This window comes from Passer domesticus, chromosome 2 (genome assembly GCF_036417665.1).
Source record: "Passer domesticus isolate bPasDom1 chromosome 2, bPasDom1.hap1, whole genome shotgun sequence".
Taxonomy (NCBI): Eukaryota; Metazoa; Chordata; class Aves; order Passeriformes; family Passeridae; genus Passer; species Passer domesticus.
The window spans coordinates 76486578-76509353 of record NC_087475.1 but is presented as its reverse complement, the minus strand read 5'-3'; the positions used below and the strand labels follow the sequence as shown (position 1 = coordinate 76509353).

Genomic DNA, 22776 nt, shown 5'->3' with positions numbered 1-22776 from the left:
TAGGAGCAAACAACAATCCATACTAGCTTACAGCATCAATTTAAAATAAAAACCAACTTAATTATATTCTGCGTCTACACAAAGTTGTTGTTTTTTGAACAAACTATTTGCTAGTCTGAGCAGTAATCTCTTTTTTGAACAAACTATTTGCTAGTCTGAGCAGTGTTGGAGTGTTCTGTTTAATGGAGTGTAAGCAGCTGGAGTGTAAGCCAGCATGATGTGTGGGGGTGCCACATCACAGACTAGCCATGACATCATTTACCTCCTTTGTTTAAATGGAGTTGGATCAGCCACTGTTTCCATTTGGTGATCTTTTTGTCTCATGTAAAAAAAAACAGATTTCCTTCTTTCCCTTTTAATTGTGGTATCTTTTAAGTATTTTGGGATATGGGCCCCACAGAGTTAAACAATTTCTGATTAGATTGCTTTAGTCTATTTGATTAACATTCTTATCTGAGAGTTAGGTTAAGCCTCAATAGTTACTAATATAGTAGAGTTCTGTGACATAGGCATGGGTGAGAGATTTTCTCTGTATCTTGACAGCCTTAAGAGAGGATATTAACAAAAAATAAATGACTGGTAAACAGAATGAAAAAAAATTGAGTGAGACCAGTGACTGTGTTCAAGGGGTCATTGTTTCACTAGAGGAACAAGGACTGTGAGGGAGATGCTAATGGAAAATCTGTATTTCATGGGGTGTTACCAGGAAAAACGAGCCATGGCAAAGTAAGCAGTTCTCTGTTGGCTCTCTTCATTGTAACATAGCCTTTGAGCTGGTACTGTAAAACAAATTACTGCAGTGCATCCCATCATTACCAGTGGCTAATATATTGAGTATTCTGTATCTCTGTTTAGTCACACCAGCACCATCACAGTATAGATTTCAGTATCGCTGCTCCAGAGCTCTGCAAAGGATTTATGTCTGATGTAGTCCTGACTTTGTCCAAGTATTATTGTAGGCAGTCTAGTCTGTTATCTACAAATGAATATTGTGTGCCACTGTTTTCTGTCCCCTACAACTTATTTTTGGAGACTGGGTGTTGCTTCCACCAAGGAATGGTTACAATTCTTAGAATTCCTTACCCAGTTGTATTCTGCTGTGTAACTGCAAGTGCAATCCAGTGCTTGGTGACTGATATACTTGGGAAAGAAGAAACTAGAAGGCATGAAGCATAAAAGTATTGCCTAACTGGATTCTGTGTTTAATGGTCATACAGGAAATATCTGGAAGTAGGTATTTTTGGCATAAGTCAATCATGAACTTGTCAGTGTGTTGTTGCAGTTCCTATGCATCATTCTGGTATCCATATTAAATGTAAGAAACAGAAATTCAGGGGAAGTTAAGTTCCTGTTTTGATAAAAGATGAACTAATACAGTAACCAGAATGAGATCACATCTGCTAATGTTTCTGTCAGCTGTACCTTACTGCGTATCTGCTTCTAGCACGTGGTTAGTTTGCATGCTGATGCTAAGGGACCTAGAACATTCATGCTGTAACACTGTGCTGTTGTGTTATTGCTCAGATGGGGGCTTTCAGGTGTGGAAAACTGAAATAAAGAATTAATAGTATTTGGTTTAAAGCAGTATCCCGTGGTTTTGATCGGAGGACAGGACGACAGGACAGGACAGGACAGGACAGGACAGGACAGGACAGGACAGGACAGGACAGGAAAGGAAAGGAAAGGAAAGGAAAGGAAAGGAAAGGAAAGGAAAGGAAAGGAAAGGAAAGGAAAGGAAAGGAAAGGAAAGGAAAGGAAAGGAAAGGAAAGGAAAGGAAAGGAAAGGAAAGGAAAGGAAAGGAAAGGAAAGGAAAGGAAAGGAAAGGAAAAAGGAAAGGAAAAAGGAAAGGAAAAAGGAAAAAAATTAAACCAAACATAAACTCCAAATTAAATTACTGTGTTATTTGTCATTTGTAAGTATGGGCCAACACCTTATCATATACTGGAAATACTGCAGTATTCACACATTCATTTAATAAAGGATAGCTCCCTCAAGAATAATGCCTCAAGGATTTCACATACGAAGAATTACCGCAAGGGAGAGAATTGTTGTGTACCTGTTGTTCCTCAGAACCATAGGCATTACCCCCTCTGGGCTCAGTGCCTGCAAAAATCCATCTGTTTCATTTCTTTGAGCTGTAATACTGTCACTCCTGCTGGTGTTTACCACTGAATGCCTGCACTTAGGAGGACACCTGTAGAACAGCTGCTGCACTGTGAGGAAAATGGGATTGTAGCATAACTGCTTGTTTGACCTTGGCTCAGTGTAAACTCCAGTTAACTGAGTACTTTCCCAGCAGTGCTACTCACCATCATTTACTCTCAGATGTAGCCAAAGTTCTGCACTCCAAGTTTTTCCCTAGTAATGTGGAAAACTTCTAAAACTTGTAGAAAAACAGAATTATACTGTCTGGTTCCTGGCTATACATATGCATGTAACCCTGAATACAATTTTCCATCTGGACACAAAAATGAAATCACTTCTGTGGTGATTTATATGATTTTCAGTATAAATTCTCTTTGGGGAACAAAGCAATAGAAGAATGCAGGAGAAGAATATACATTTGGAATGAATTAAAACTGGTGAAGGAAGAGTACTTGCATCATTTAAGAGGAGTTCTGTGATCCTAAAGCTGTATAAATAATAATGTGAAAATCTGGCAGCCTCCTTATTCTTTCCACTGTTCAATGAGGCGCTCAGTTTGCTTTGGGATTATAGATGATAAGAAAGGCTTCTCTCTGAAAGTGGAATAGATGTTTATTGGATCTTAAAATGCATGAAAAAATATTATTTGAACTACCTGAGACCATGCTATTAGACTTGTTTGTGTAAGGGGAAAAAAAGAAAAGAAAATGTTTTTATGATAGCAAACAGAACCCCACATTAATGGAAGTTTTGAAATATCCTGCCAGGAATTGCTTTGCAAGCATTTTGGGTATCACTGGTAAGTGTTGATATTATATTTATAATAATGATTTTCTAAATTAATCTATCACAGATTAAATATAACAGATTGTTATATTTATAGTGTAATAAGAAATATTCAGAAAATATTGGAATAATGAAATTTTGAAATAAACAATTGCACAGAAGAGTGGATGATAGATTTTTCTTACATTTTGGAATAAACATATTTTCAGGGTTTAGATATTCGGACTCGTAGACCATGTTGTTGGTACAATAGTTATATAGTTATGTAAGAGTTGGTGATGGAAGAAAGCCCTTCTGACTGAAATGCTGCATGGCCATCCAAGATGAATAAGGAGTCAAACAACTTTTCATCACTTTGACAAATGCAGTCAACACATGTTTCTATCAGATTTTGGATGGGGGAGGGATTTCTCCCTTTCAAGAAACATCACTTCAGTCTTTCTACAGCTTAGCTTAAACTTCCTTCCCATCAACACCGGATCTCTTCCAGCCTTGTGGCAGTGGCACTACCAGTGACAAATGATCTGTTAATGGAGTCGTGTTGTCTTTTGAGACTGTAGCATTTCCCTAATAGGCTGTCATGTGATCTTATAGGACTAAAATAAATATAAGGATACTTTTTACAATTGGGTTGTGAAATACATTTGATTGCATCTAAAATGATTTATTTAAATGGATGTAAATGAGCTACATATTCAGCTTTATATGGAGCAGTACAAGACATTACAATTTTGTTTTTGTCATCTAATGAAAGTTTTTGTTATTGTGTACATCCTAGTGCTACTAATTATATGAGTTTAGAGTTAATATTACCCATACTGGTCTTTTAATTGGGTGGAATATAAACATCTGTGTTCCTGACAGTGTTTCTCTTCAGCAGTTACATTAAAAGTTTATTTGATGACAGCAATATAATGATTATATTAATTACAAGTTGAAGTGATGCCTACTTCTATTACACAAAACAATTTACAAAACCTCTCCTAATCAGAATACATTTACTGCTATATGATAAAAGAAATTGAAGTCAAAAGTTTCATAAAGTTATAAAAAGTCATTAAAAGAATCATGCAGACAAGAGTCATTAACTGTGTACATTTACCTAATGAAAATGGAAAGCAGAAATCTCTGAACTGATTCATAATCATTTGGGTTGAGGGCTCATAATCAGGGATGTGGCAGATAAAAAAACCAAAAAACTGATTAAAGGCTTGAACATGGTGGAAACATTATGGAGATGTGTGTGACACGTTGCCAAAATAAAATAAAACTTACTGAGTGTTATCTACTTGCATTTTTTATGATTTCGTAATTTCCAAAATGGTTCTATGGAATTATTAATCTGTCAGCAGTTCAAACAATACAATAAAGTAATTTTAAAACATGATATAGGTGCTTGGAAGGTACATTGTGTGATGAGAGTATAACTTCCAAGATTTTTTATTCAGTGACTAGAGCAATTTTATCATTTCCTGGGAGCTGGTATCTAGAAAGGAGTGGGACTTGTCTCTCTCCTTTCTGTGATAGCATGTGGAATCTTATTCTCTGATTAGTTTCCATCTTAGTATTTGCAGAATCACAGAATGGTTTGGGTTGGAATGTACCTTAAATATCATCTGGTTCCAACACCCTGCCATGGGCAGGGACACCTTCCCCTAGGCCAGGTTGCTCAGAGCCCCATCCAGCCTGGCCTTGGAAACTTAGTCTATCTGTGAAGAGCTTACTTGTAGGGTTTGTTATACAGTGGCTTCAGGTTCATACTACAGTGCCATAGCAAGGACTGTGATTGTATCATATAAATAAATTGTACCAAAGGGATACATTGTAAACATTTCAGAAGAGGGTTTTGAGTGTGAACTGTTGCATAACCAGTCAGGTACCTAAATATCTTGTCTGAAGAGAGCAAATTCTTTGTCTGACATTGTTAATGTCTTGAGAATCAAACCTAGATTGCATTTCTTAGGGTTATAAAGATGGCATGGTTTATAAAGATGGCGAGGTTCAATGTGTGTCTCTTTCCTCATATTGCAGACAAGGTGTTGCTTGGAATGAGAAATTCCAAGCTTCCTGCTCCTAGCAGGCTTCACAGCTGCTACTAAGAGTGGAAGAAGGTTGAGACATGTGCTCTGTAAGGATAGTTGAGGACAGTTATTCGCCCCACCTTTACTGGATTCATTTACTGCCATGTATAACAGAGTCCATTTTTTATCTTGTAATCAATTCTGTGAATTCACATCTTCAACTAATATAATAAAAATGGCAGCATCAACCTTACCAGTAATGAGCAATATTTAGAAAACCTGTTGGCAGGTAGTTATAGAAACTATTACTGCAGATTGAAAATCAAGTGTTTCTTCAATATAATATGCCATTCATACGAAAAAATGATCTTAAAGCATATCCAAGAGGAATTCAGTTATTTTTCTGAACTTATTAAAGCAAGGACAGAAATGCCAGCTATTTTGATGGAAAACATAAACTCCCCAGTAAGTAAAGGTGAAATAGGGTTTCAACAATGATAAAATTGTTGGAATTATAATTTTCATCATACAATGGTAACTTTTCACTGTACAAAGTAAGCTGCAATGAACAAAGAATGAAACATGAGTTTATTTAGAACGGTTGAGTCGTGTTGCACATAAACTGCTAATTTTCTTTATATTTTAAGAGGATATTAATTTCCTTTTTACCGTTATGAAATAATAGAAATTATTATTAAGCTTTGAGGTTACAGTATGTTTACGCAAACATTTTTTATTAATCATAATAATTGACGCACCCACATTAACACAAAATGTTGAAAAATCAAGTAATAATTTCAATTATTTCAGAATTTCTTTATTTTAAATTTTATTTATTCTTTCTTTTAGAATTGGGTTGAAAAAGCAGAGAAACAGAAACTCTTGTCAGACACCCTTGACCTTTCTGAGCTGTTTCATCCAGACACATTTCTCAATGCCTTACGCCAGGAGACTGCAAGGTGAGGGAAAAATAATGTGCCTATTTGTGCTAATGTGCCATTGTTCCTTATGTGTGAGGATGGTTATTTCATTTTGAGGACACAGAGCCAAAAAGTTATGTCAATTGCTGTCATCAGTCATCTTATTTTTATTTCTTGCCTTGAAGTAAAATATCTGTTACCTGTTTTAATACTTACTGTTTTTTTTTTCTTTTCAGTTAGAGATGTATTTTTCTTCAAACTAAGACTTAATATCATATGGTACCTATTGAAAATACTTTGAGTTTGGCTTTGTGTTTGATATCCTGTTGTTGCACATCTGTAAGATTTACTGTATGTCTGTTTCCATTGCAGAGTAATGAAGTGTTCAGTGGACAGTCTTAAATTTACAGCTTCATGGAAAGGGCGAATACAGGAAGGCAAACTCCAAGTTAAGGTATTTTACTAGGATGTTGTAAGGTATTTTACTAGGATTTTTTGAGGATGTTGTATCAGTATAGTCCAAGTCATCTGTCCGTAAACTTCCTGGAAAACTGAGCTATAGATAATTGGTGTACCTGAGATAAAAAGGCTGGTTAATGGTATAGAGCTACTAAAATGGCAGTGCAAAATTCCACCGCAATTAGAAAAGGAAGGCGGTTATCTTTTTTCTCCTCCCTGGTCACTGTTCTTATTTTAAAATAAAGCTTATTGCTCCATTCTCTTCAATCACCTCTTAGATGATAATGGAAGCTGCAATTTTATGAGTTAAAATCTTGCTCTTGTCCAGATAGATGAGTGGCTGGTAGCCAGAGAAAATACACATATAAATCTGTAAGTCTAAGGCCATGTGTTAGCATTTCTTTAATCACTGAAAGGAGACTACTAAGGAAGTAAACCAAAGTAAGCTATAAGATGACTAGATTTTCGTAGGATAAAAACCCAACAATTTTTTAATGATTAGTTAAGCCTGCAGCCACCAGCCATAGAGTCACCACTGATTGCTTTGACAGCAAAGTAGAGATGAATCCTCAAATGGTTTGATATAGCTTCTTAACATGCCAGGTAAAACTTCCACCTTGGTCAGCACAGGTCTCTGTGCACCTTTTTTATACTTAATTTTTTAGGGAATTGACAAATTAAGTTTTCTGTGCTGCCTTCCTACAGGTATGTTGATCCCAAAATAATGCTGCACAGCTCCATGTTCTGTGTTCAGCATGGAGCACAGCCCTTAATACCACATCCTCACAGAGGCACTTGTGCCCAACACAGGGCACTCAACAGCAGCTGTGGGGCCCATGTAGCTCTGCTAAAACAGAGATTGCTGCATTAGGAGAGAGAGAAGTGGCAGGGCACCTTCTCTAGTCTGGTAATGCAGACAGACACAAGGCTGTGGGAGATATTAGAGTTCTGGGCTGGCTCCTAACAGTGTCAAAATTATTAATACAGAATATGTAAGATTTCGTATTCCTAAAATGTTAATATGTTGTAAAGCCAGTAAAGATAACTGTAATCATCCAATCTGCCCTAAATATACAGTGCAGACTTTTGAACTTCATTGAATTAATTCCTGTTGGAATTAGAGAATGTAATTTTGCAAATTCTTCAACTTTGATACTTAAGTAAGAGTAATGGTTGCCTGCTTCATTTCATAACAAGCATGAGAAGACAGGGTGTAGAACTTGGAGATAACTAAACCAGGGAACTTTTAGGGCTTGGTATAAACCCAGTATATGACAAATATACTTGCAATTCACATGGTCTTTGATTACAGATTCAACCAAGGCCTCTAAGGCCGTAGCAGTAAGTCAAAACTGAGTCTCACATCTCAGACCAGTCATTCTAGTAGGCTAGCTATCAGCTGCAGACTGTAGGAGCTTGAAGTTCTTCAAAACCATGTTAAAATATTTGAAAAATGTCAAAATCAATGTCAAGTACCGCAACTCCTACATATTACTCAGTAAATATAACTCTGTATATTCAGATATTAAAAAATATCACAATGTTTTACAGTTGCCAGATTGAAAGAGCTGCTTGGCAAATAAAGAATGAGAGGAAAGAGGTTTGTTACAGTACTCCAGTTTTTATTAAACTTCTAACTGAAGTTTGAAATGTTTTACTGTCTGAGAATTTATGTGGTAAATTTTTGGCAATACTGGTTAAAGTACACTGTTGGCAGTCTATATCATGTGTGGGCAAAAAAATTAATCTATATGATTGCTTTACAAGAATGTGTCATGTTCTAAGAGGGATTGAAAATCAGAAGAGAATTTTGTTTAAGAGTAAATTCTCTGCCCCATGAATGCAACAAGCAGCTAGGTGAGTAGTTATTTTTAGCAAAACATAAGAATCCTGCCAAGTTTCTTCACTTGATTTGAATATTATATTTTCCTCTGTAAGAAAAATATTCCTTGATTCTCTATTACTAGGAAATCACTAGTATTTTCACTGTTTCTATTAATCTTTGATGAGAGGAAAGGCTTTGGAACCCTTTGCAATGCTGAATATTTAGACTTCCCTACCATGAGTGCTTCTTCATGTTCATGGAGAACTGAGGGGAACTTTCCCACTAGCAAAGCTATACACAGCAGAGACTATAACTAGGGCATAAAAGAGTCATTGATTCAGAAAATTAATTCTCTAAAATGTGTCTTGCTTGATAAGGATCCTCTGGATTGTACATTAAGGTTGGTTCACCAGAACAGTATGAATTTTAATACTGGTAAAGTAAATGTTGTATTGGCAGTTTCAAGAATTCAGGCTAACCTTGTTGAATAGGAACCTATTCTGAGTGGGAAGTAAAAAAAACATTTAATTCCGTCAGCAGAAGAAATAAGTCCTTAAACACATACTGTGGTGAAAGAGCTGGGACCTTGTTTTTATCCTACCTAAACCAGAAATTGTAACTTACCAGACTCCCCTATGGGAACCAGACCATGGTATAGGCTATTCTGAAGTTTATCAGTCTCAATTGATGCTAATGGTATTATTTCTCTTTATGTAGCTAACTCCACTGAGATACTTGATTTTGTACTCACACAGTTGGGGGACTCTCTTTCAGGGTATGGGAGAGTTGTCCTCAAGTCCCTGAATCAACAGAGATTTAAAAGCCTGATAGAGTATCTCTGTTGAGGGACTGGCACAAGTAGTAATGTGGGGAAATTTAAACCTGATAGTCAAACTTACTTCATATAACTTTCTTAGGAAAACTGTCAGGCGTGGTTTTGAAGACATGTTCTTCAGGATTTTTTCTTACTTTTTATTTTAAAAAGTTTTGATGACTTAGAATTTGTTCTGTGATAGGGAAGAAAGAAGATCTCCTTATAATCTGTATGATGAAAATGCTTTTTCAGTCTTGCCGTGATTTTTAAAAATGGCATCAAGCTTCAGCAGCTGTAGATGGCTGAGCTTTCTATGCCTAAAAATACAAATAATTCACCCTATGATCATCTGTAACTTAGAAGCATGCAGCTTTCTAGAACTGTCAGTGAAAGTGCAAAGTAGGCAGAGGAACACTCAATCAGGCCGAGAACACACCTTGGTCTTGTATGAATTATCAAATGAGATGTTAAATTATCAGTGTTAATTCAGGTGATGGTTTAGATGTATGATGTGGATCTTCTCTAGTAGGATGTGATGAATATTTGGTTTAGAATCAATCTGTATAAAATTACACCTTCCTCAATATCACTTAGAATCAATCTGTATGAAATTACACCTTCTTTAATATCACTCCAGGTTGCTTTAACAGAAGGTACTGAAAATGTATGGCTATTGCACTAAAATTACATATTGATATGCAAATACATCTTGTCTGTTTGCTTTGTGCACTGATTGTGCTGTTGTACAACAGCAGGTAGTCATTCCTTTTGGAATTCCATTTTCTGTATTGTAGAAAAGAATGAAAGAAAGGAAGGAAGAAACATGGTAAGAAACTTATTGGGTAGTAAGTAATATGACCTTGGGTAGAACTTGATATACATAGTGAAAAAAAAAAATTACTGAGAGTCTCAAATCCACAATATGAGTATTAATATCAAAACCATACACTTAGCAACTGACAGATATATTATTATAAGGCATCCTCAGAGATCTTTTTTTACAATATACCTCCAACCCAAAATATCAATAAATTAATGATGGAGGCCTGTAGAGGTAGTGAAGTGAAAATATGACTTCCCAAAGTCTGCTGCAGTTTGGATCGTGTAATGGAAAATTATGGCATTAATTAGTAAGAGAAAATCTGTCTGGAAACAGATGTGCTTTGGACCACGGTATCAGCACACTTTCTACAAAGGTATTTTAAAGAAACATAGTCTGTAATGTGTAAGAATAAGTGTCTTGAACCTAAAATAGTACTGATAGCTGTGAACTGCCAAATTCTTTGTAAGAATTAAAAATTATGGTCAACTTCTGCCATTACTCTCTGGTGAGTTTCAAAGATACTATGATTATATTACAGATGCTGTGAAATTCATGTCTTTCATAGTACTTGTAATTTCTCTTTACTGTTTATTATAGAAATGAAAACATGGCTATGGGCATACTGAGCCAAATGGTATGGAAAGTGCATTGTTCTAGTATTGTTGGGTTTTTTTCCTTAATGTCTTTTAATATTGAATGAAAGTAAAAAATTGGTCTTAATCTTCAACGGAGTTTCTACCATTGGTTTCCAGGAGAAGTTTTCCAGGAGATCAAATGGTATTTTACATAACTGTAATGTTAAAGGGACTGCCAATATCAAAAGAAGAAAAGTATAGTAAAAAGTTTTTTCAATAGATAATCCACTTCAGTAGAAATTTCTTTCAGAGATGTTCAGGATGGCCAGACCTTTGAACATCCTAGCAACAAACTTTAAAACCTTTTCATCATACCAGTCTTTGTGCAGTGACTTTGCCGTGGTTATTTATTAAACTATAATCCCTAAAAATATTCCCTGCAGAAAGCAAGAAGGACAGAAAGAATAACATAGGAGATGAATCTTTCTAAAATTTGTGTGAAAGTTAGACAGAAAGTCTACTCTGAACTTTCCATTTGGGATTGTTTTGGTTCAGGTTATCCGCAGCTTTGGTGGTTTCGCTGTTAGTCCTAGTCTGTATGAAGCACAGATTGCTCCAAAGAACATTGTCACTTCTCTGGTCACTGTCTGTCCAAGGAGAAACACAGCTTAGTTCTACGTCTTTTTTAATGCCGTATTTTATAACATTTTTTTCATATTAGAACTTGTACATCTGCATCTTTCAGATTGTAAGGAAGAGTCCCCAGCTCAGCGTTAAAAGAGAAATATGAGTTTAAAGAAGCAAATTCTTGAAGAGTGTTATGCCTGTCTACAATCAAAAGAATAATTAGATATTAAAAATGCAAAATGTAATCTTAGCTAGTTTACAATTAATATACTATTAATGAAAAACCCCTAACACTGGGGAGGAAAGCATTGCTTTTCAAGCATGACAGTAACCCACACTGTGGTACTGTTTAATTTCATATTTTGGCGTAAAATGCGCAATTTTAGAATACTAAAATTACGTAAGGAAATTATATCAATTTTCTCTTCTATGATACTGATCTTCATTGTAACATCATACTTTAACTCCTTTTTGCAATCTGATAGATGTTTCAACATTTCTTGCAAGGGAAAATATATTAGAAAATGACATTTTTCTCCATTTTGCTTATGTGATCACTCGTCCAATTTCCAACAACATTGTATTTCCTAATTCCAGCACTACTTTATGAACCATGCATTTGGTGAAAGCCAACCTCTGTATGATAAATTTAATTCAAGCTTTAGTACAATAGTATAACAGAAAGATGATTTTCAGATTGTAGCTTCTGTTACAGATCTGCTGCAGCTGGATAGTTAGCCTTTTGAAAAGCTGCATGAAAGTTATTACTGAATTAAGTTTTATTACTGTTAAAATGGAAGTTCTCACTTCAGAAGGCCAAAATTACTATTACTATTATTATTATTAGCAAACTAGTAATATTTGTACTGAGGAAAGTAAAGCTATCAGCAAATACTGGAATTTTTTAAAGGAATCTAGAACAGATGTCACCAACTTATGGAAGACTCCAGAGAAGAAAAAACAGAACCTTTAATTCAGAGGCTGAAATTACTTAATTAAAAGAAAACACTTGAAACATGTTGCAAATAAAGCATTGCATAGTTACTTAAGCATCTCTGATTCTTACTTAATTTTTTGCCAAACATCAATATCCTTGTCTAAGAAGTCTTGAGTTTGTTAAATAAAATTTTCTCTCATATTATTTCAACATATTTTGTTTGCCTCTGCTGAAGCTGTGTAGTTGCACATTCCATTCTTTGAAAGCTGGGCTCAGACTTCCAAGCAGGAAGTCATGCTTATTGCAGTGATTGTTCTTCTCTTCTACTCGACATTGTAATGATTGTGAACTTGGCTGTTGCTATCATAATTCCATTAATGAAATGCCAGGCAACTGCAGTTTCATAATTAATGACATTTACAGGTATTTTTCTCCAGTATTTCAAAGAATGTGAATCCAAATTAGAGGAAGTTCACAGTGAAGTATGGTCCAGATCTTGCTTTTAAATCATGTTTCCTATTCTCACAAAGAACATAACAGTAATTAATTTCCTGTTATTTAAAAATTTGGTCACAGTAAAAAGGTTCATCATTTATTAAAGCACAGTGTAATCATTATTGACATTTTAATTCTGTTATTTATGTTTGAATATTTTATATTTCCATGGCAGATCAGTGGCTTACAACTGGAAGGTTGTCGTTTTGATGGAAATCGACTTTCAGAAAATCTGCATGATTCTCCCAGTGTGTCATCTGTTCTCCCTTGTTACATGGCCTGGATTCCACAGGTACTAAATTATTAAAAGCCCTAAACTTTCAAGACCCATAATTTGATTTTTTCTGTGTAGTAGCTTTTCAGTATGATGTTGCTGACCTGTTTTCCTTTCATTTCAAAATAAAAATCCCAGTCTTTACTCGGAAAAGCAGGTACATGATTTAAAACAGAAACTTATTGTAATTTTGTTAATATTCTTTAGTTTATATTGCTTAGATGAAGGCAAGGGCTTTATTTTAGTCATACCTTTGTTTCTTTGTTTTTTCAAAACATTAGTATATTTTCCATGTACATATAAATATGTACATGTGTTTGGGAGTTCATTCCTAGTATATATTTTCTTTGCATTTTAAATATTAAAGTATGCAGTGGCAATAAAAAAGAGAGAATATGATGTGAGCTGTAAGCAAAGAAAGCCTTTCTCCTACTTAAACTAATTTAAAAAAATGTCAATGCTTGCAGATTTTAAGATGAAAGCAAAGTAATCCAAACAGTAAAAACAGTTACTGCTTCTGCTCTCCAGCTGGCATAGCAATCGCTGATAAATAACTCAAAAAATCACATAGAATGTATTCAAGGGCATGTCTTTTCATTAAAAAATTGTTTATTGCAGAATTCATCCAACCTACATTTAGGAAGCCCATCCCATCAGAAGATATCTGGGATAAATCTGTCCAGGTGTGACTCTAGAGACAGCCTAGACCACTATGATGACCTTTGTGTATTGTGACAGATATTGTGCAAGGAGCTCCACTGCTAACACACTGCTGTATTCTAGCTTAGTTTTCTCTCTTTTTTTTTTTCCAGCAGGAGAAATACAGCATTATATTATAGTACAGCACTACAAGTATAGAGGTCAACAGATTTAGACTTTGAACACAGAAGTAAATGCTAGTCACCATCTGCACCATTGCTCCCAGCTTGGTTAGGCAAGAAAATACCAAAAAAAAATTTAAAAGGACAAAAAAAAAGAAAACATCACAAAAGCTCTTACAGAGTTGATCACTGAAAGATTTTTCAGTTTTTCAGTATTTGCAGGGTTTGGTTTTTTCAGATAAATAAACAGATTTCTAATTTGTTTGAGAGGTGGTACATGGGATAAATACAGAATTGCCAGATATTTTAATGTGTTGGCTGCGTGGTGGATGGTCAGGATGGTAATTCCATGTGTGGTTTTCCATGGTAACACCAAATGGAAACACATTTTAAATGAGAATTCTAAGTAGTCCTCCCATTGTTCTGAAAGACATTCATCTTGTGTTTGAAATTAAACAGATTTTTTAGTATTTTTCTGAATAAGACTATTTTTTCAAACTCCAAAGGTAGGATCAAAAAGTTATGTGTGAAATCAGCAGGGAGCTTTATCTGTAAAATTAAAAAATTAGATACTTCAGTAATCAATGAATTAAACTTTTTCAAATGTACTTATATTTGAAATGAATAGCAACTGGCATCTTCGTATTGGAAAAACATGTATTTCTTATAAAACACAGGCCATAACTTGTCAGCTTCCCAGATTTTAAATATAAAGTGTCTCTAAGGAGAGTTTTTCTGAATTGGTCTACCCTTGAATTGTTTTACAATCACTGTAAAAAATTGACTATAATCAAATACTGTGCACAGAAACCAAAGCAGAACTGGATATCATGCATTTCCCTTAATTTCATTATCTCTCCTTAGGAGAAGATTGCATAAAATTGAACATATTATCTTAGAATTCTTAGGTTTTGAACTTATTTTCTTTTCTCCATAAATGCATCTTTTGAAAGCTACTGAGCAAAAGTATATGTATAATGTACTGCTTTGAAGTAATTTTCAACCAAACATAAAGTAGCCTACGGGATTTCTCTGAGAGAACCCTCTCAAAATCCTGCAGTGCTCTAAACAGAATATTTTGAGCTACTAACATTGTGCTTATTCTCATTAAACTGTGAAGGTCCTTTCCAGTTTTAATCCACTGATAGAACCCACGCTGTGAAGGGTGTCACTAAAGGGAATGGAACTGTGTGTGAGGCAGTCTGACAGAGGGAACTTTTGGACTGTGCTTCAGCCAAGGACATAAGGATTTGTGACTCAAAAAGACTTCCGCAGAATGGCTTTAACCCCCCAATAATGTGATTCCTTAAAACATCAGTGGGATTGAGAAAGGCACAAGAACAGTTATTTTGTTCCTAAAAGGTGTCCTTTTTTTTGTTCCTAAAAGGTGTCCAAAAACGGGTCTTTGAAGGCAAACTGGCCAGCTTCTGGCTCCCAGCTTTGACAAAATTTAAATTCTCTGATTAACATTTTACTCTCAGTCTGGCCAGCATTTTGTCTTCTTCAGAAGAGTTAACCAAGGGATAAATGGACTAAGTACAATCCTTCCGAGAACAGCTGAGTTCCTGATTATTCAGTAACTCTATACAAATATTGCTACACATAAATCTTCTGCAAGGATTGAAACACTGTTTTCCAAAAAACAGGGGAAGTTGATTTTCAAAAAGAACAGCAAAATTCTTCAGTAATGGCTATATACTTCACATGCAAGGCAAAGTGCTTGAAACAGTTATTGTTTGCATGTTTCCTTTTTCCTGTTTTTAGTTATTTTCTAATGCTGGAGCATCACTAACTCACATTTGATGTGATTTGAGTTAAAATGACACTCATTTTTATTTAAAATTCTTTTCTGACAAGTGTGCTGCTTTGTTATTTGGTTCTTGAAAATCTGACATTTTCCTGTTGACAGGATGGGGCATTTTGAGTGGTATAGAAAACATGCTTAATATATATCAGTTGAATCAAACCCTGAACTATTTGCAGTAACTAAATACATCATGGGTTGAAATTAAGTGCTGTAGGAAGTCTAGATGGAGTCTTTGAGCTCAGTTCTGTGGTCACACATATGGACTAAGGCTAAGGGACACTGCAGCCTTGGACATGGCTGCAGTGCCATGTATGGAGCCTAGGGCTCCATACAAAGCCCTAGAGGAAACCATCCAAGGCAGTTTGTAGTACAGACAGCAGAGAGGAGCAGTTCAATAAAGTAGCCTGGAATGGGTGGGGTAAGGTTTTTTGGATTGTAGTTCCTGCAGTATGATGCTTGCAGGTATCTCAGATGACAGCAGGGGCTGTGCCACAGGAGGAGGGCAGGGTTTGCTGCAGGGATGGATGGGGCAGTAGGGTCTGCCAGGACACAGACACCACAACACTCTAGCCTGCCAGGATAGCTGCTCCCCACACTACAGCACAGGGGCTCCTGAGCAGCTTTCTCCCTGCAGGAAACTGATCTGCACTTCCCTTAGCCTGGTTTGGAGGCACTTTTGACGTGTGATTGTTGGGAGGGTTTTAGCTGAAGGAAGATTTTTTTATGTAGTTCATAGGATCATCCCTGTTATTTCCTTCCTGGTGTTTGAGTTATGGAGAGAGCAATTTTCCTGAAGTCCCTGCTTCATTCAATCCTTCTCCTTAGTGTCCTGAATGAAGACTTCCTTGTCCAAGGCTGCAGTGTCCAAGCTGTATCTTAACTTTAGATACCATACCGGTGGAGAATATAGTTTTCTCATATTTTGTTGTATTTTTATGTGATAACTAAGTGCTTGTTTGTTGACAGGATGCATATGGTCCATATTCTCCAGAGGAATGCATATCTTTACCAGTGTACACTAGTGTGGAGAGAGACCGTGTGGTGACAAATATTGATGTACCTTGTGGAGGAAACCAAGACCAGTGGATTCAATGTGGAGCTGCTTTATTTTTGAAAAATCAGTGATCTGAAACTGCATCAACTTGTGAAGTTAAGAGATATTTAAGCATCTAATTTCTTACCTACTTAAAGAGAACTTTAGATTAGCTGTTTTTCTATTTTTAAAGCAATGGTTTATTAATTCTTGTTTATTTTTTTAAGATGTATTTAAATAATCCTACTTGATAGAACTTCACTGTATCTTTGTGGGATATTGTAAGATTTGACATGACACTGTTAAGCAAACTGCTAATTTGGATTGTTTCTCTAGATTGTAATATACTGTATTTCTTTCTTGAAGTTGTTGAAATCTCTTTTGGTTTGCTCAGAAATATTGGATAAAATTCAAAGTCAGCATTTTTTCTTTTATCTTTTTTTTCATTATCTTTTTGAAACTGTTATTCATATGCCTCTGTTATTCAATAAAACAAAATTTTTAAAATTACCCCTTTTAACTGAAATTTAATGTTTTACTTGAAGATAAGAATCAGGATAAATGTGTCAGTCTCTTTTAATGATGTTTTACTTGTAATGGTATTTCTTTGTATAGGTAGTAAATAAAAGGATTTTGATGAACTTCATGTGGAGTTACAGAGTTAGATTACTATCATGGGTATTATCCAGAAGTTACTGAAAAAAGAAATATGGAACTGTACTAAGTTCCTGTAGAAACGTGCACATAAAAGCCTGCAATAGCCAAACAATTCCTTAGGAAAAAAAAAAAAAAAAAGAGAGAGAGAGATTTCCATCCAGTTGTTAAATGAAAGACAGAGGAATATAATATTGCCTTTGGTCTGATGTGAGAAACACCTGGAATCTTGTTCTTAGTGCAGGCTACCCAAGTTTGATTTCACTGTTTCATGATGTGTCGGGTTGGGATGCCCTCATAGCATTGGAGTGCAATTAGACAAAATCCTAAAATCCAGCAGGAAGCAGCATTACTGATGTCTCAACATAACAGTTGAAAGTGTCTAATTTTTAACTGGAATTACACACCTCATGAAGATATTTTTAAAAGCCAAAGGCAAAGCACTTTCTTGGTTTGCTTGGAAAACAAAATAGATATTTTCAGTCTGATCTATCTGATAGATTTTATATTAATTTTGAATTAGTATTTAAATTAAGACCAAATTTCACTTTACTGATTTTTTTCATTGATGGTTTGAGGGAGAGAGAAGGAAAGCAAAAAAAAGATAAGCGCCATTTCCAGGTCAACTTCCTGAAGAAAGTTTTTTTCTCTCATCTTCTCTATTGTTCATGCCTTAAACTTGGTATTCTGTCTCTGTTTGGAAAGTTTTCCATTTTAGTTGTTCTTCTAATCAAAAGCTATCCTAAAATAATTTGGTGCAATTGAACATACCTTTTTAAAATTGAATCCTGTCTAAAAGCAGAACAGACTTACTTAATACTTTTCAGATAATTGCATCATCTTCCTTTATATATTTCACTCTAATTCACTGAAGAGTAAAAGGGTAGAAAATTTGTGAAAAAAAAAAAAAATGTTTCTGAAGAAGATTTTTGGGAAAAATGACAAAGTTTTTATCAGAACAAAAGCACTTCTGCAAATCTATGTACAAGCTCTGTGAGGATTTAGACGGTGACTTGTCCAGAGAAAATATTCTGCCATACTAGACTTTCTTGAAGATGAAAACTTTTGTAGAGGGCATACTTTTAATTTCTATAGGTACATGTAAAGAACGTGCTGCAACTTTCCCTTTTGGATCCACCATTTTCATAACCTAGACTGAATTTCAGCTCTCATATGTCTCAAACTGAGGGATCAGTATGCTGGCTCTTACGAACTCCAGCTTCTTTTTTGTGTCAGGTAGAGAAATACAGATACTCAGCTGTTCAGATAACTACCTGTTAGGACAAAGATGTCTGGAGAATAATACATCTTCTTTTAATCTACCTTGCACAGAAAGTAAAGACCAGAGACGTAGTAGGTGGCTTTGATGACCCATCTCGCTTGTAATGGGAAATAAAAATAGTAAGTGGTAGAAATCTGGAAAGGAATGATTAGTAGACTATTCTAGGGATTTCCTTGTTTTGGTTTTTAAAATTTTTTTCTCTCCTCATTGTAAGGAGATTATGGAATTCTCTTCCATATTGCCAGGCGAAATATGATTATTATGTAAAGTCTCTCCTTTCAAGTCTCCTCTTGCTATATATTTAGTCTTACTGATTCTACTAATACACTGATATTGATCCTATCACAAAGAACAGATATAAAAGAGACTCCTCCTGACCTACCACACCATATTTCTATTTCAAGGTCAGGAACTGATTCAGTTTCTTACTGATGGCTTGTCTGTATCCTAATCCCTCAGAACTGGCCTATCTTTGGAGGTCTGTAACCTATCATCCACTACTGCCATGGATTTAGAACTGTGGAATATTTCTCAGCTCACAGCATCAGGAGTTTTGTTCCCAGACAGATTCATGCATTTCTGTCAGAGCCTTCTTTTAGCCAGCTTGATTAAATCTCATTTTGTTTGGTTGTCCTCTCAGCTTAGAGCCCCTTCACATTGCTGGAACTGTCTGTTTGCTTCTGCTCTTTCTAAGACCTTCCATGACATGAAAAAAACCGAAGCTACTTAATGTTTAGCTATAACTGGAGCATTGAGTTAAATTTTTATTTGGACAGAGGTTCTGTGGGAGTGCATTGAGGCTGATCTTTGTTACAAAAGGCTCTCTCTTCTCTTTGTGAAAAGGCTCTCTCTTCTGAGGTGCCTTTGATGTCTTTAATTTTTTTTTTTCCAGCACAGGACAAAAAACTGATTTAAATATCAATCTAATTTTTCAGCTTGAAATCTAGTAGATTTTTAAATTATGTAGTATTATCATCACAAAAATACCCCCAAACTTTGGGAGCTGTATATTGCACTCACAGTGTATTAAGCAGTGTGCTTCATACTTATTTTGTTTAAGTCATTTAAGTTTACTACTCTTACTTTCTCATAACTGGAGTTATAACCCTAATCTTTTTGATGGCCCACAGATGACCTAAAGAGGGAAAATTAAATTATTTATGTGTTCCTTGATAGGTATTGCCTGTTTGCATTGTATAATGTGCTTTCTACCCAATGTTGTATTCTATATGAAAGATAATATAGATAACTACTACTCTAGATCATAGGAATTGTATTTTTGGCAGTAAAAGCAGAACTGCAGAGTTTTTATTGCCACCAAAGTGCAGCTGTATCACATGCATAGGCCATTGAGAAGTATGAATCAGGAAACATAAGAAATAAAAATATCAGAAATGCCTTTATGGTTTGAATAGGGTTTGAAAGAGTCTTTTCTGCTATTCAGTTTCAAGGGTATAGGAACTTGTAGGACTAAAAAGATATATAAAGAAATCTTAGAAAACACACATTTTCTCTGTAAACACACTCCTTTGAAGACTTGAGATCAGCAAATCTTCAGGAAGTGCAAATTGTTATCAGCAGAAATCAAAGTGACAAAATGCAAAGTGAAAAAACCTTAAAAGATAACAAAACCTTTGAAAATAATGAAGATTATGCAGTAATATCTTAACGTCTTTGAAATACAAATAATTTTTTTTTAATAAATGCATGTACTTTAACTTTGAAAAAGAGTAGTTTCTTCCTTTTACACCTTATAGCAATCAAATTTCTGTGAGATATTGGTGCTGTCCTCCGTTGGAAGGTGTGCTGTTTGGTGCATTTAGCAAATTCACTGCAAGTCTGCTGACACAAAGCGTGCTGTGTGCCCAAACAGAAGAATACAGGTTTGTTAAAGAGTCAGACTCACTTTGTGCTATTTAGGGAAAACAGCCTTTCAGAAACATGACCTATGATGTTGATAGAATACCTCACATGTCTTAGGTGCTAAGTTGACTTAAAATTTGTTTCCCAGAAAATTTTTAGAATTTCAGTAAAATCTAAATGCTGCAGTGGAAGGCAAGTTATGCAAGTTATGCTGAGTATAAATAGAACTGGTGATGCAAATTGTCTTTCCCCTCTGTTTCTTTATTTCAGCTTTCAGACACCAATACTCAGAACAGCAGTAATTTGTCCCCAGACAGCTATATCACTGTTAGAGTTGTAGGGGGAATAACCTGAACTGCATGCTCAAAAGCATCAAATGTGAATTATATGAGTTCTTAAACTGATAGACTGTCTTTCAACTACAAAAATGGGTTTGCATAAATTCTTCTTAATGTTGGTTACCATAATAAAAATGTGCAGGCTTTACCAGGACTAGAAATTTCTATATGAAGATTTACATAGACATTTTTAATTCCCTTTAATTTTTACATTTTTAATCCTTTGCAGATGAAAGGTGTGAATAAGAAACTAGATGTGGGAGAGTCTGAAGACCCATAAAGAGTGGGTCACACTTGAGAAAACAAGCTCAGCCTCTGTGGTTTCTTATGCTATGTTCTCCTCTGAAGATGTGCAGCTTCATCAGTGCCCTGGAGTCCTTCACAGCTCAGAAGCTTCCCTGGAAGCCCATGTGCCTGAGAGTCCATCCTCCTTCACCTCAGCTCATGGCCTCCAGTCAGCGAGGCTGCATAACTCAGCCCTATCTCCTGGAGCTGCATTTCATTTCAGATACTGAAGCTCCTTACAGCAGAGCTCACCAAATGAGTGTGTTTTAAGAACTGCCAGCCTTTAAAATCTAGATTTCCTCCTAGTTCTCATTACCTAGAAAGCAACAGAAAAGGGGTTTTTTTTTCACTTTCTGTGTGTTTGGTGCACACAGAAAGACTTTTCACTGGCCTGTTTTAGAAAATCAAGGAGCAAAATTGGTGTTCTTTGAAGAGCTTCACAACAATTACTGTTAACATGGGCCACACAAATAGTTCTTAGATATGATCTTAATGGAAATTGAGGTGGTTATTTGGTTATTTCTTTTTATTTTAAAGTTGAATTACTTTGGCTTAATTGTAGCACATAAATAGTCATGATAGAATAACCAGAAATCTTTGTAGAGGTTAGTTTTAGAATGGGTTGTGTAGGTATGACAGGCTACTTGATGCAAGAATTTGGGTATTCATCCTGTGTAGGAATATGCCACAATTCTACTTTTTCTTCATCAAAGCCATCTGCATTGCAGTGTCTTGTCCAACACATAAATTAACTGAGAGCACATGTCATTTGAGCACAATGTAAATATCCTGTATGGTGTTCACTCCTGCTGGGTGATCCTGTAAGGGAAGCTGCCTGAACTGCAGTATGCAGATGCCCTAGGTGAATGTCAGATCTGTGTACTCTAACTGGAGCAGTTTCTACAGAAGTGTCGAAATTGCTACTGCCTTTGCATCTCAGGAGACAACAAGCTGCCCCAGCTCTCTTTAGAAGAAGTCTTAGATATATTCTTCATAATTTTCCTCCAGTGTTAGATCTACTTAATTTTTCAGAGCAGCAAATATGGACTCTTCTTATTCTTCTTATTCTTATTATCTTATTATTATCATCTTATTATTATTCTTATTGACAGATCAGCCTTGGAAAAATTAATTAGTAATCATGCTTATGAAATGTTTCAGATAGGCAATTTCATTGTCAGATCTGACTCAGCCCCTGGCAAGGTGAGTTCTCCTCATGAAATCCCACATGTACTACTGCCATGCCTAAGAGGATTTCCATACACTTTACCTACTGAGATTGGGAAGAAATGACAATGTCTTCAGAGCACTTTTGGGATGGACACGGTCATATCAGCATTTCCCACTAGATGGTACTGTGGACTAGACCCTGGTGAGAGCCTGGCACAGGGGACTAAGATGGGTTTGGAAGGTAAAGACAATTTATAGTCTATACAACATTGCATCAACAGTCCGTTCCAAAGGAGATTTCTTACAGCAGTGCTGAATAAGCAGCTACATCTTAAAAAAATTCTTCTAGTTAGTTGTGATGTAGTTCTTTTTAGAAATGAGTGATCCAGCAAGTGAATTTCTCCTTCCTTCAAGATGTCTGGTTTGTGCAAGTGGAAGAAGCACTGACTGACCACTCTGGCCCATTTGGAACTATTTCTGTACATCTTCCGTGCCTGCATAGGAAGAAAGAACAGTGAGGAGAAGGTGCCCTTGCAGCATGGAAGGCCACCAGCATCCTGTTTTGCACCAGGCAGAGCGTGGCCAATAGGCTGAGGAAGGTGATCCTTCCCTGCACAGTATTGGCAACACAGGTCTGCCATTCTGGGCCCAGTGCTGGGCTCCCCAGTGGAGACAGAGACATATTGGAACGAGTCCAAAGACACTGGAGACAGTTCACCAAGATGGTCAAGGGGCTGGAGTGCATGAATTATGGGAAAAGGGTTAAGGAACTGTCCTTCTTCAGCCTGGATAAGAGGCAACTTTTCTGGGGAGGGACTTAT

The 22776-nt window shown here is 35.9% G+C and overlaps 1 protein-coding gene across 8 annotated transcripts in view; it reads left to right on the top strand.

Moving 5' to 3' along the window:
• The window catches only part of DYNC2H1 (dynein cytoplasmic 2 heavy chain 1), a 149755-nt gene extending 128450 nt beyond the window's left edge, over positions 1-21305 (top strand). For 2 of the 8 annotated variants that reach the window (XM_064409407.1, XM_064409405.1), the window contains exons 86-89: positions 5803-5912; positions 6246-6327; positions 12604-12720; positions 16297-16873. In XM_064409407.1, coding sequence (XP_064265477.1) covers positions 5803-5912; positions 6246-6327; positions 12604-12720; positions 16297-16455 — 468 coding nt within the window. In that variant the 3' untranslated portion in view covers positions 16456-16873. Of the gene's footprint in view, positions 1-4963; positions 5061-5802; positions 5913-6245; positions 6328-7883; positions 9684-9723; positions 9798-12603; positions 12721-16296; positions 16874-20056; positions 20183-20729 lie in introns of those variants that run through there. The other 6 variants (XR_010356428.1, XR_010356429.1, XM_064409406.1 and 3 more) reach the window with 6 other exon arrangements.
• The last annotated feature ends 1471 nt before the right edge of the window (positions 21306-22776 follow it).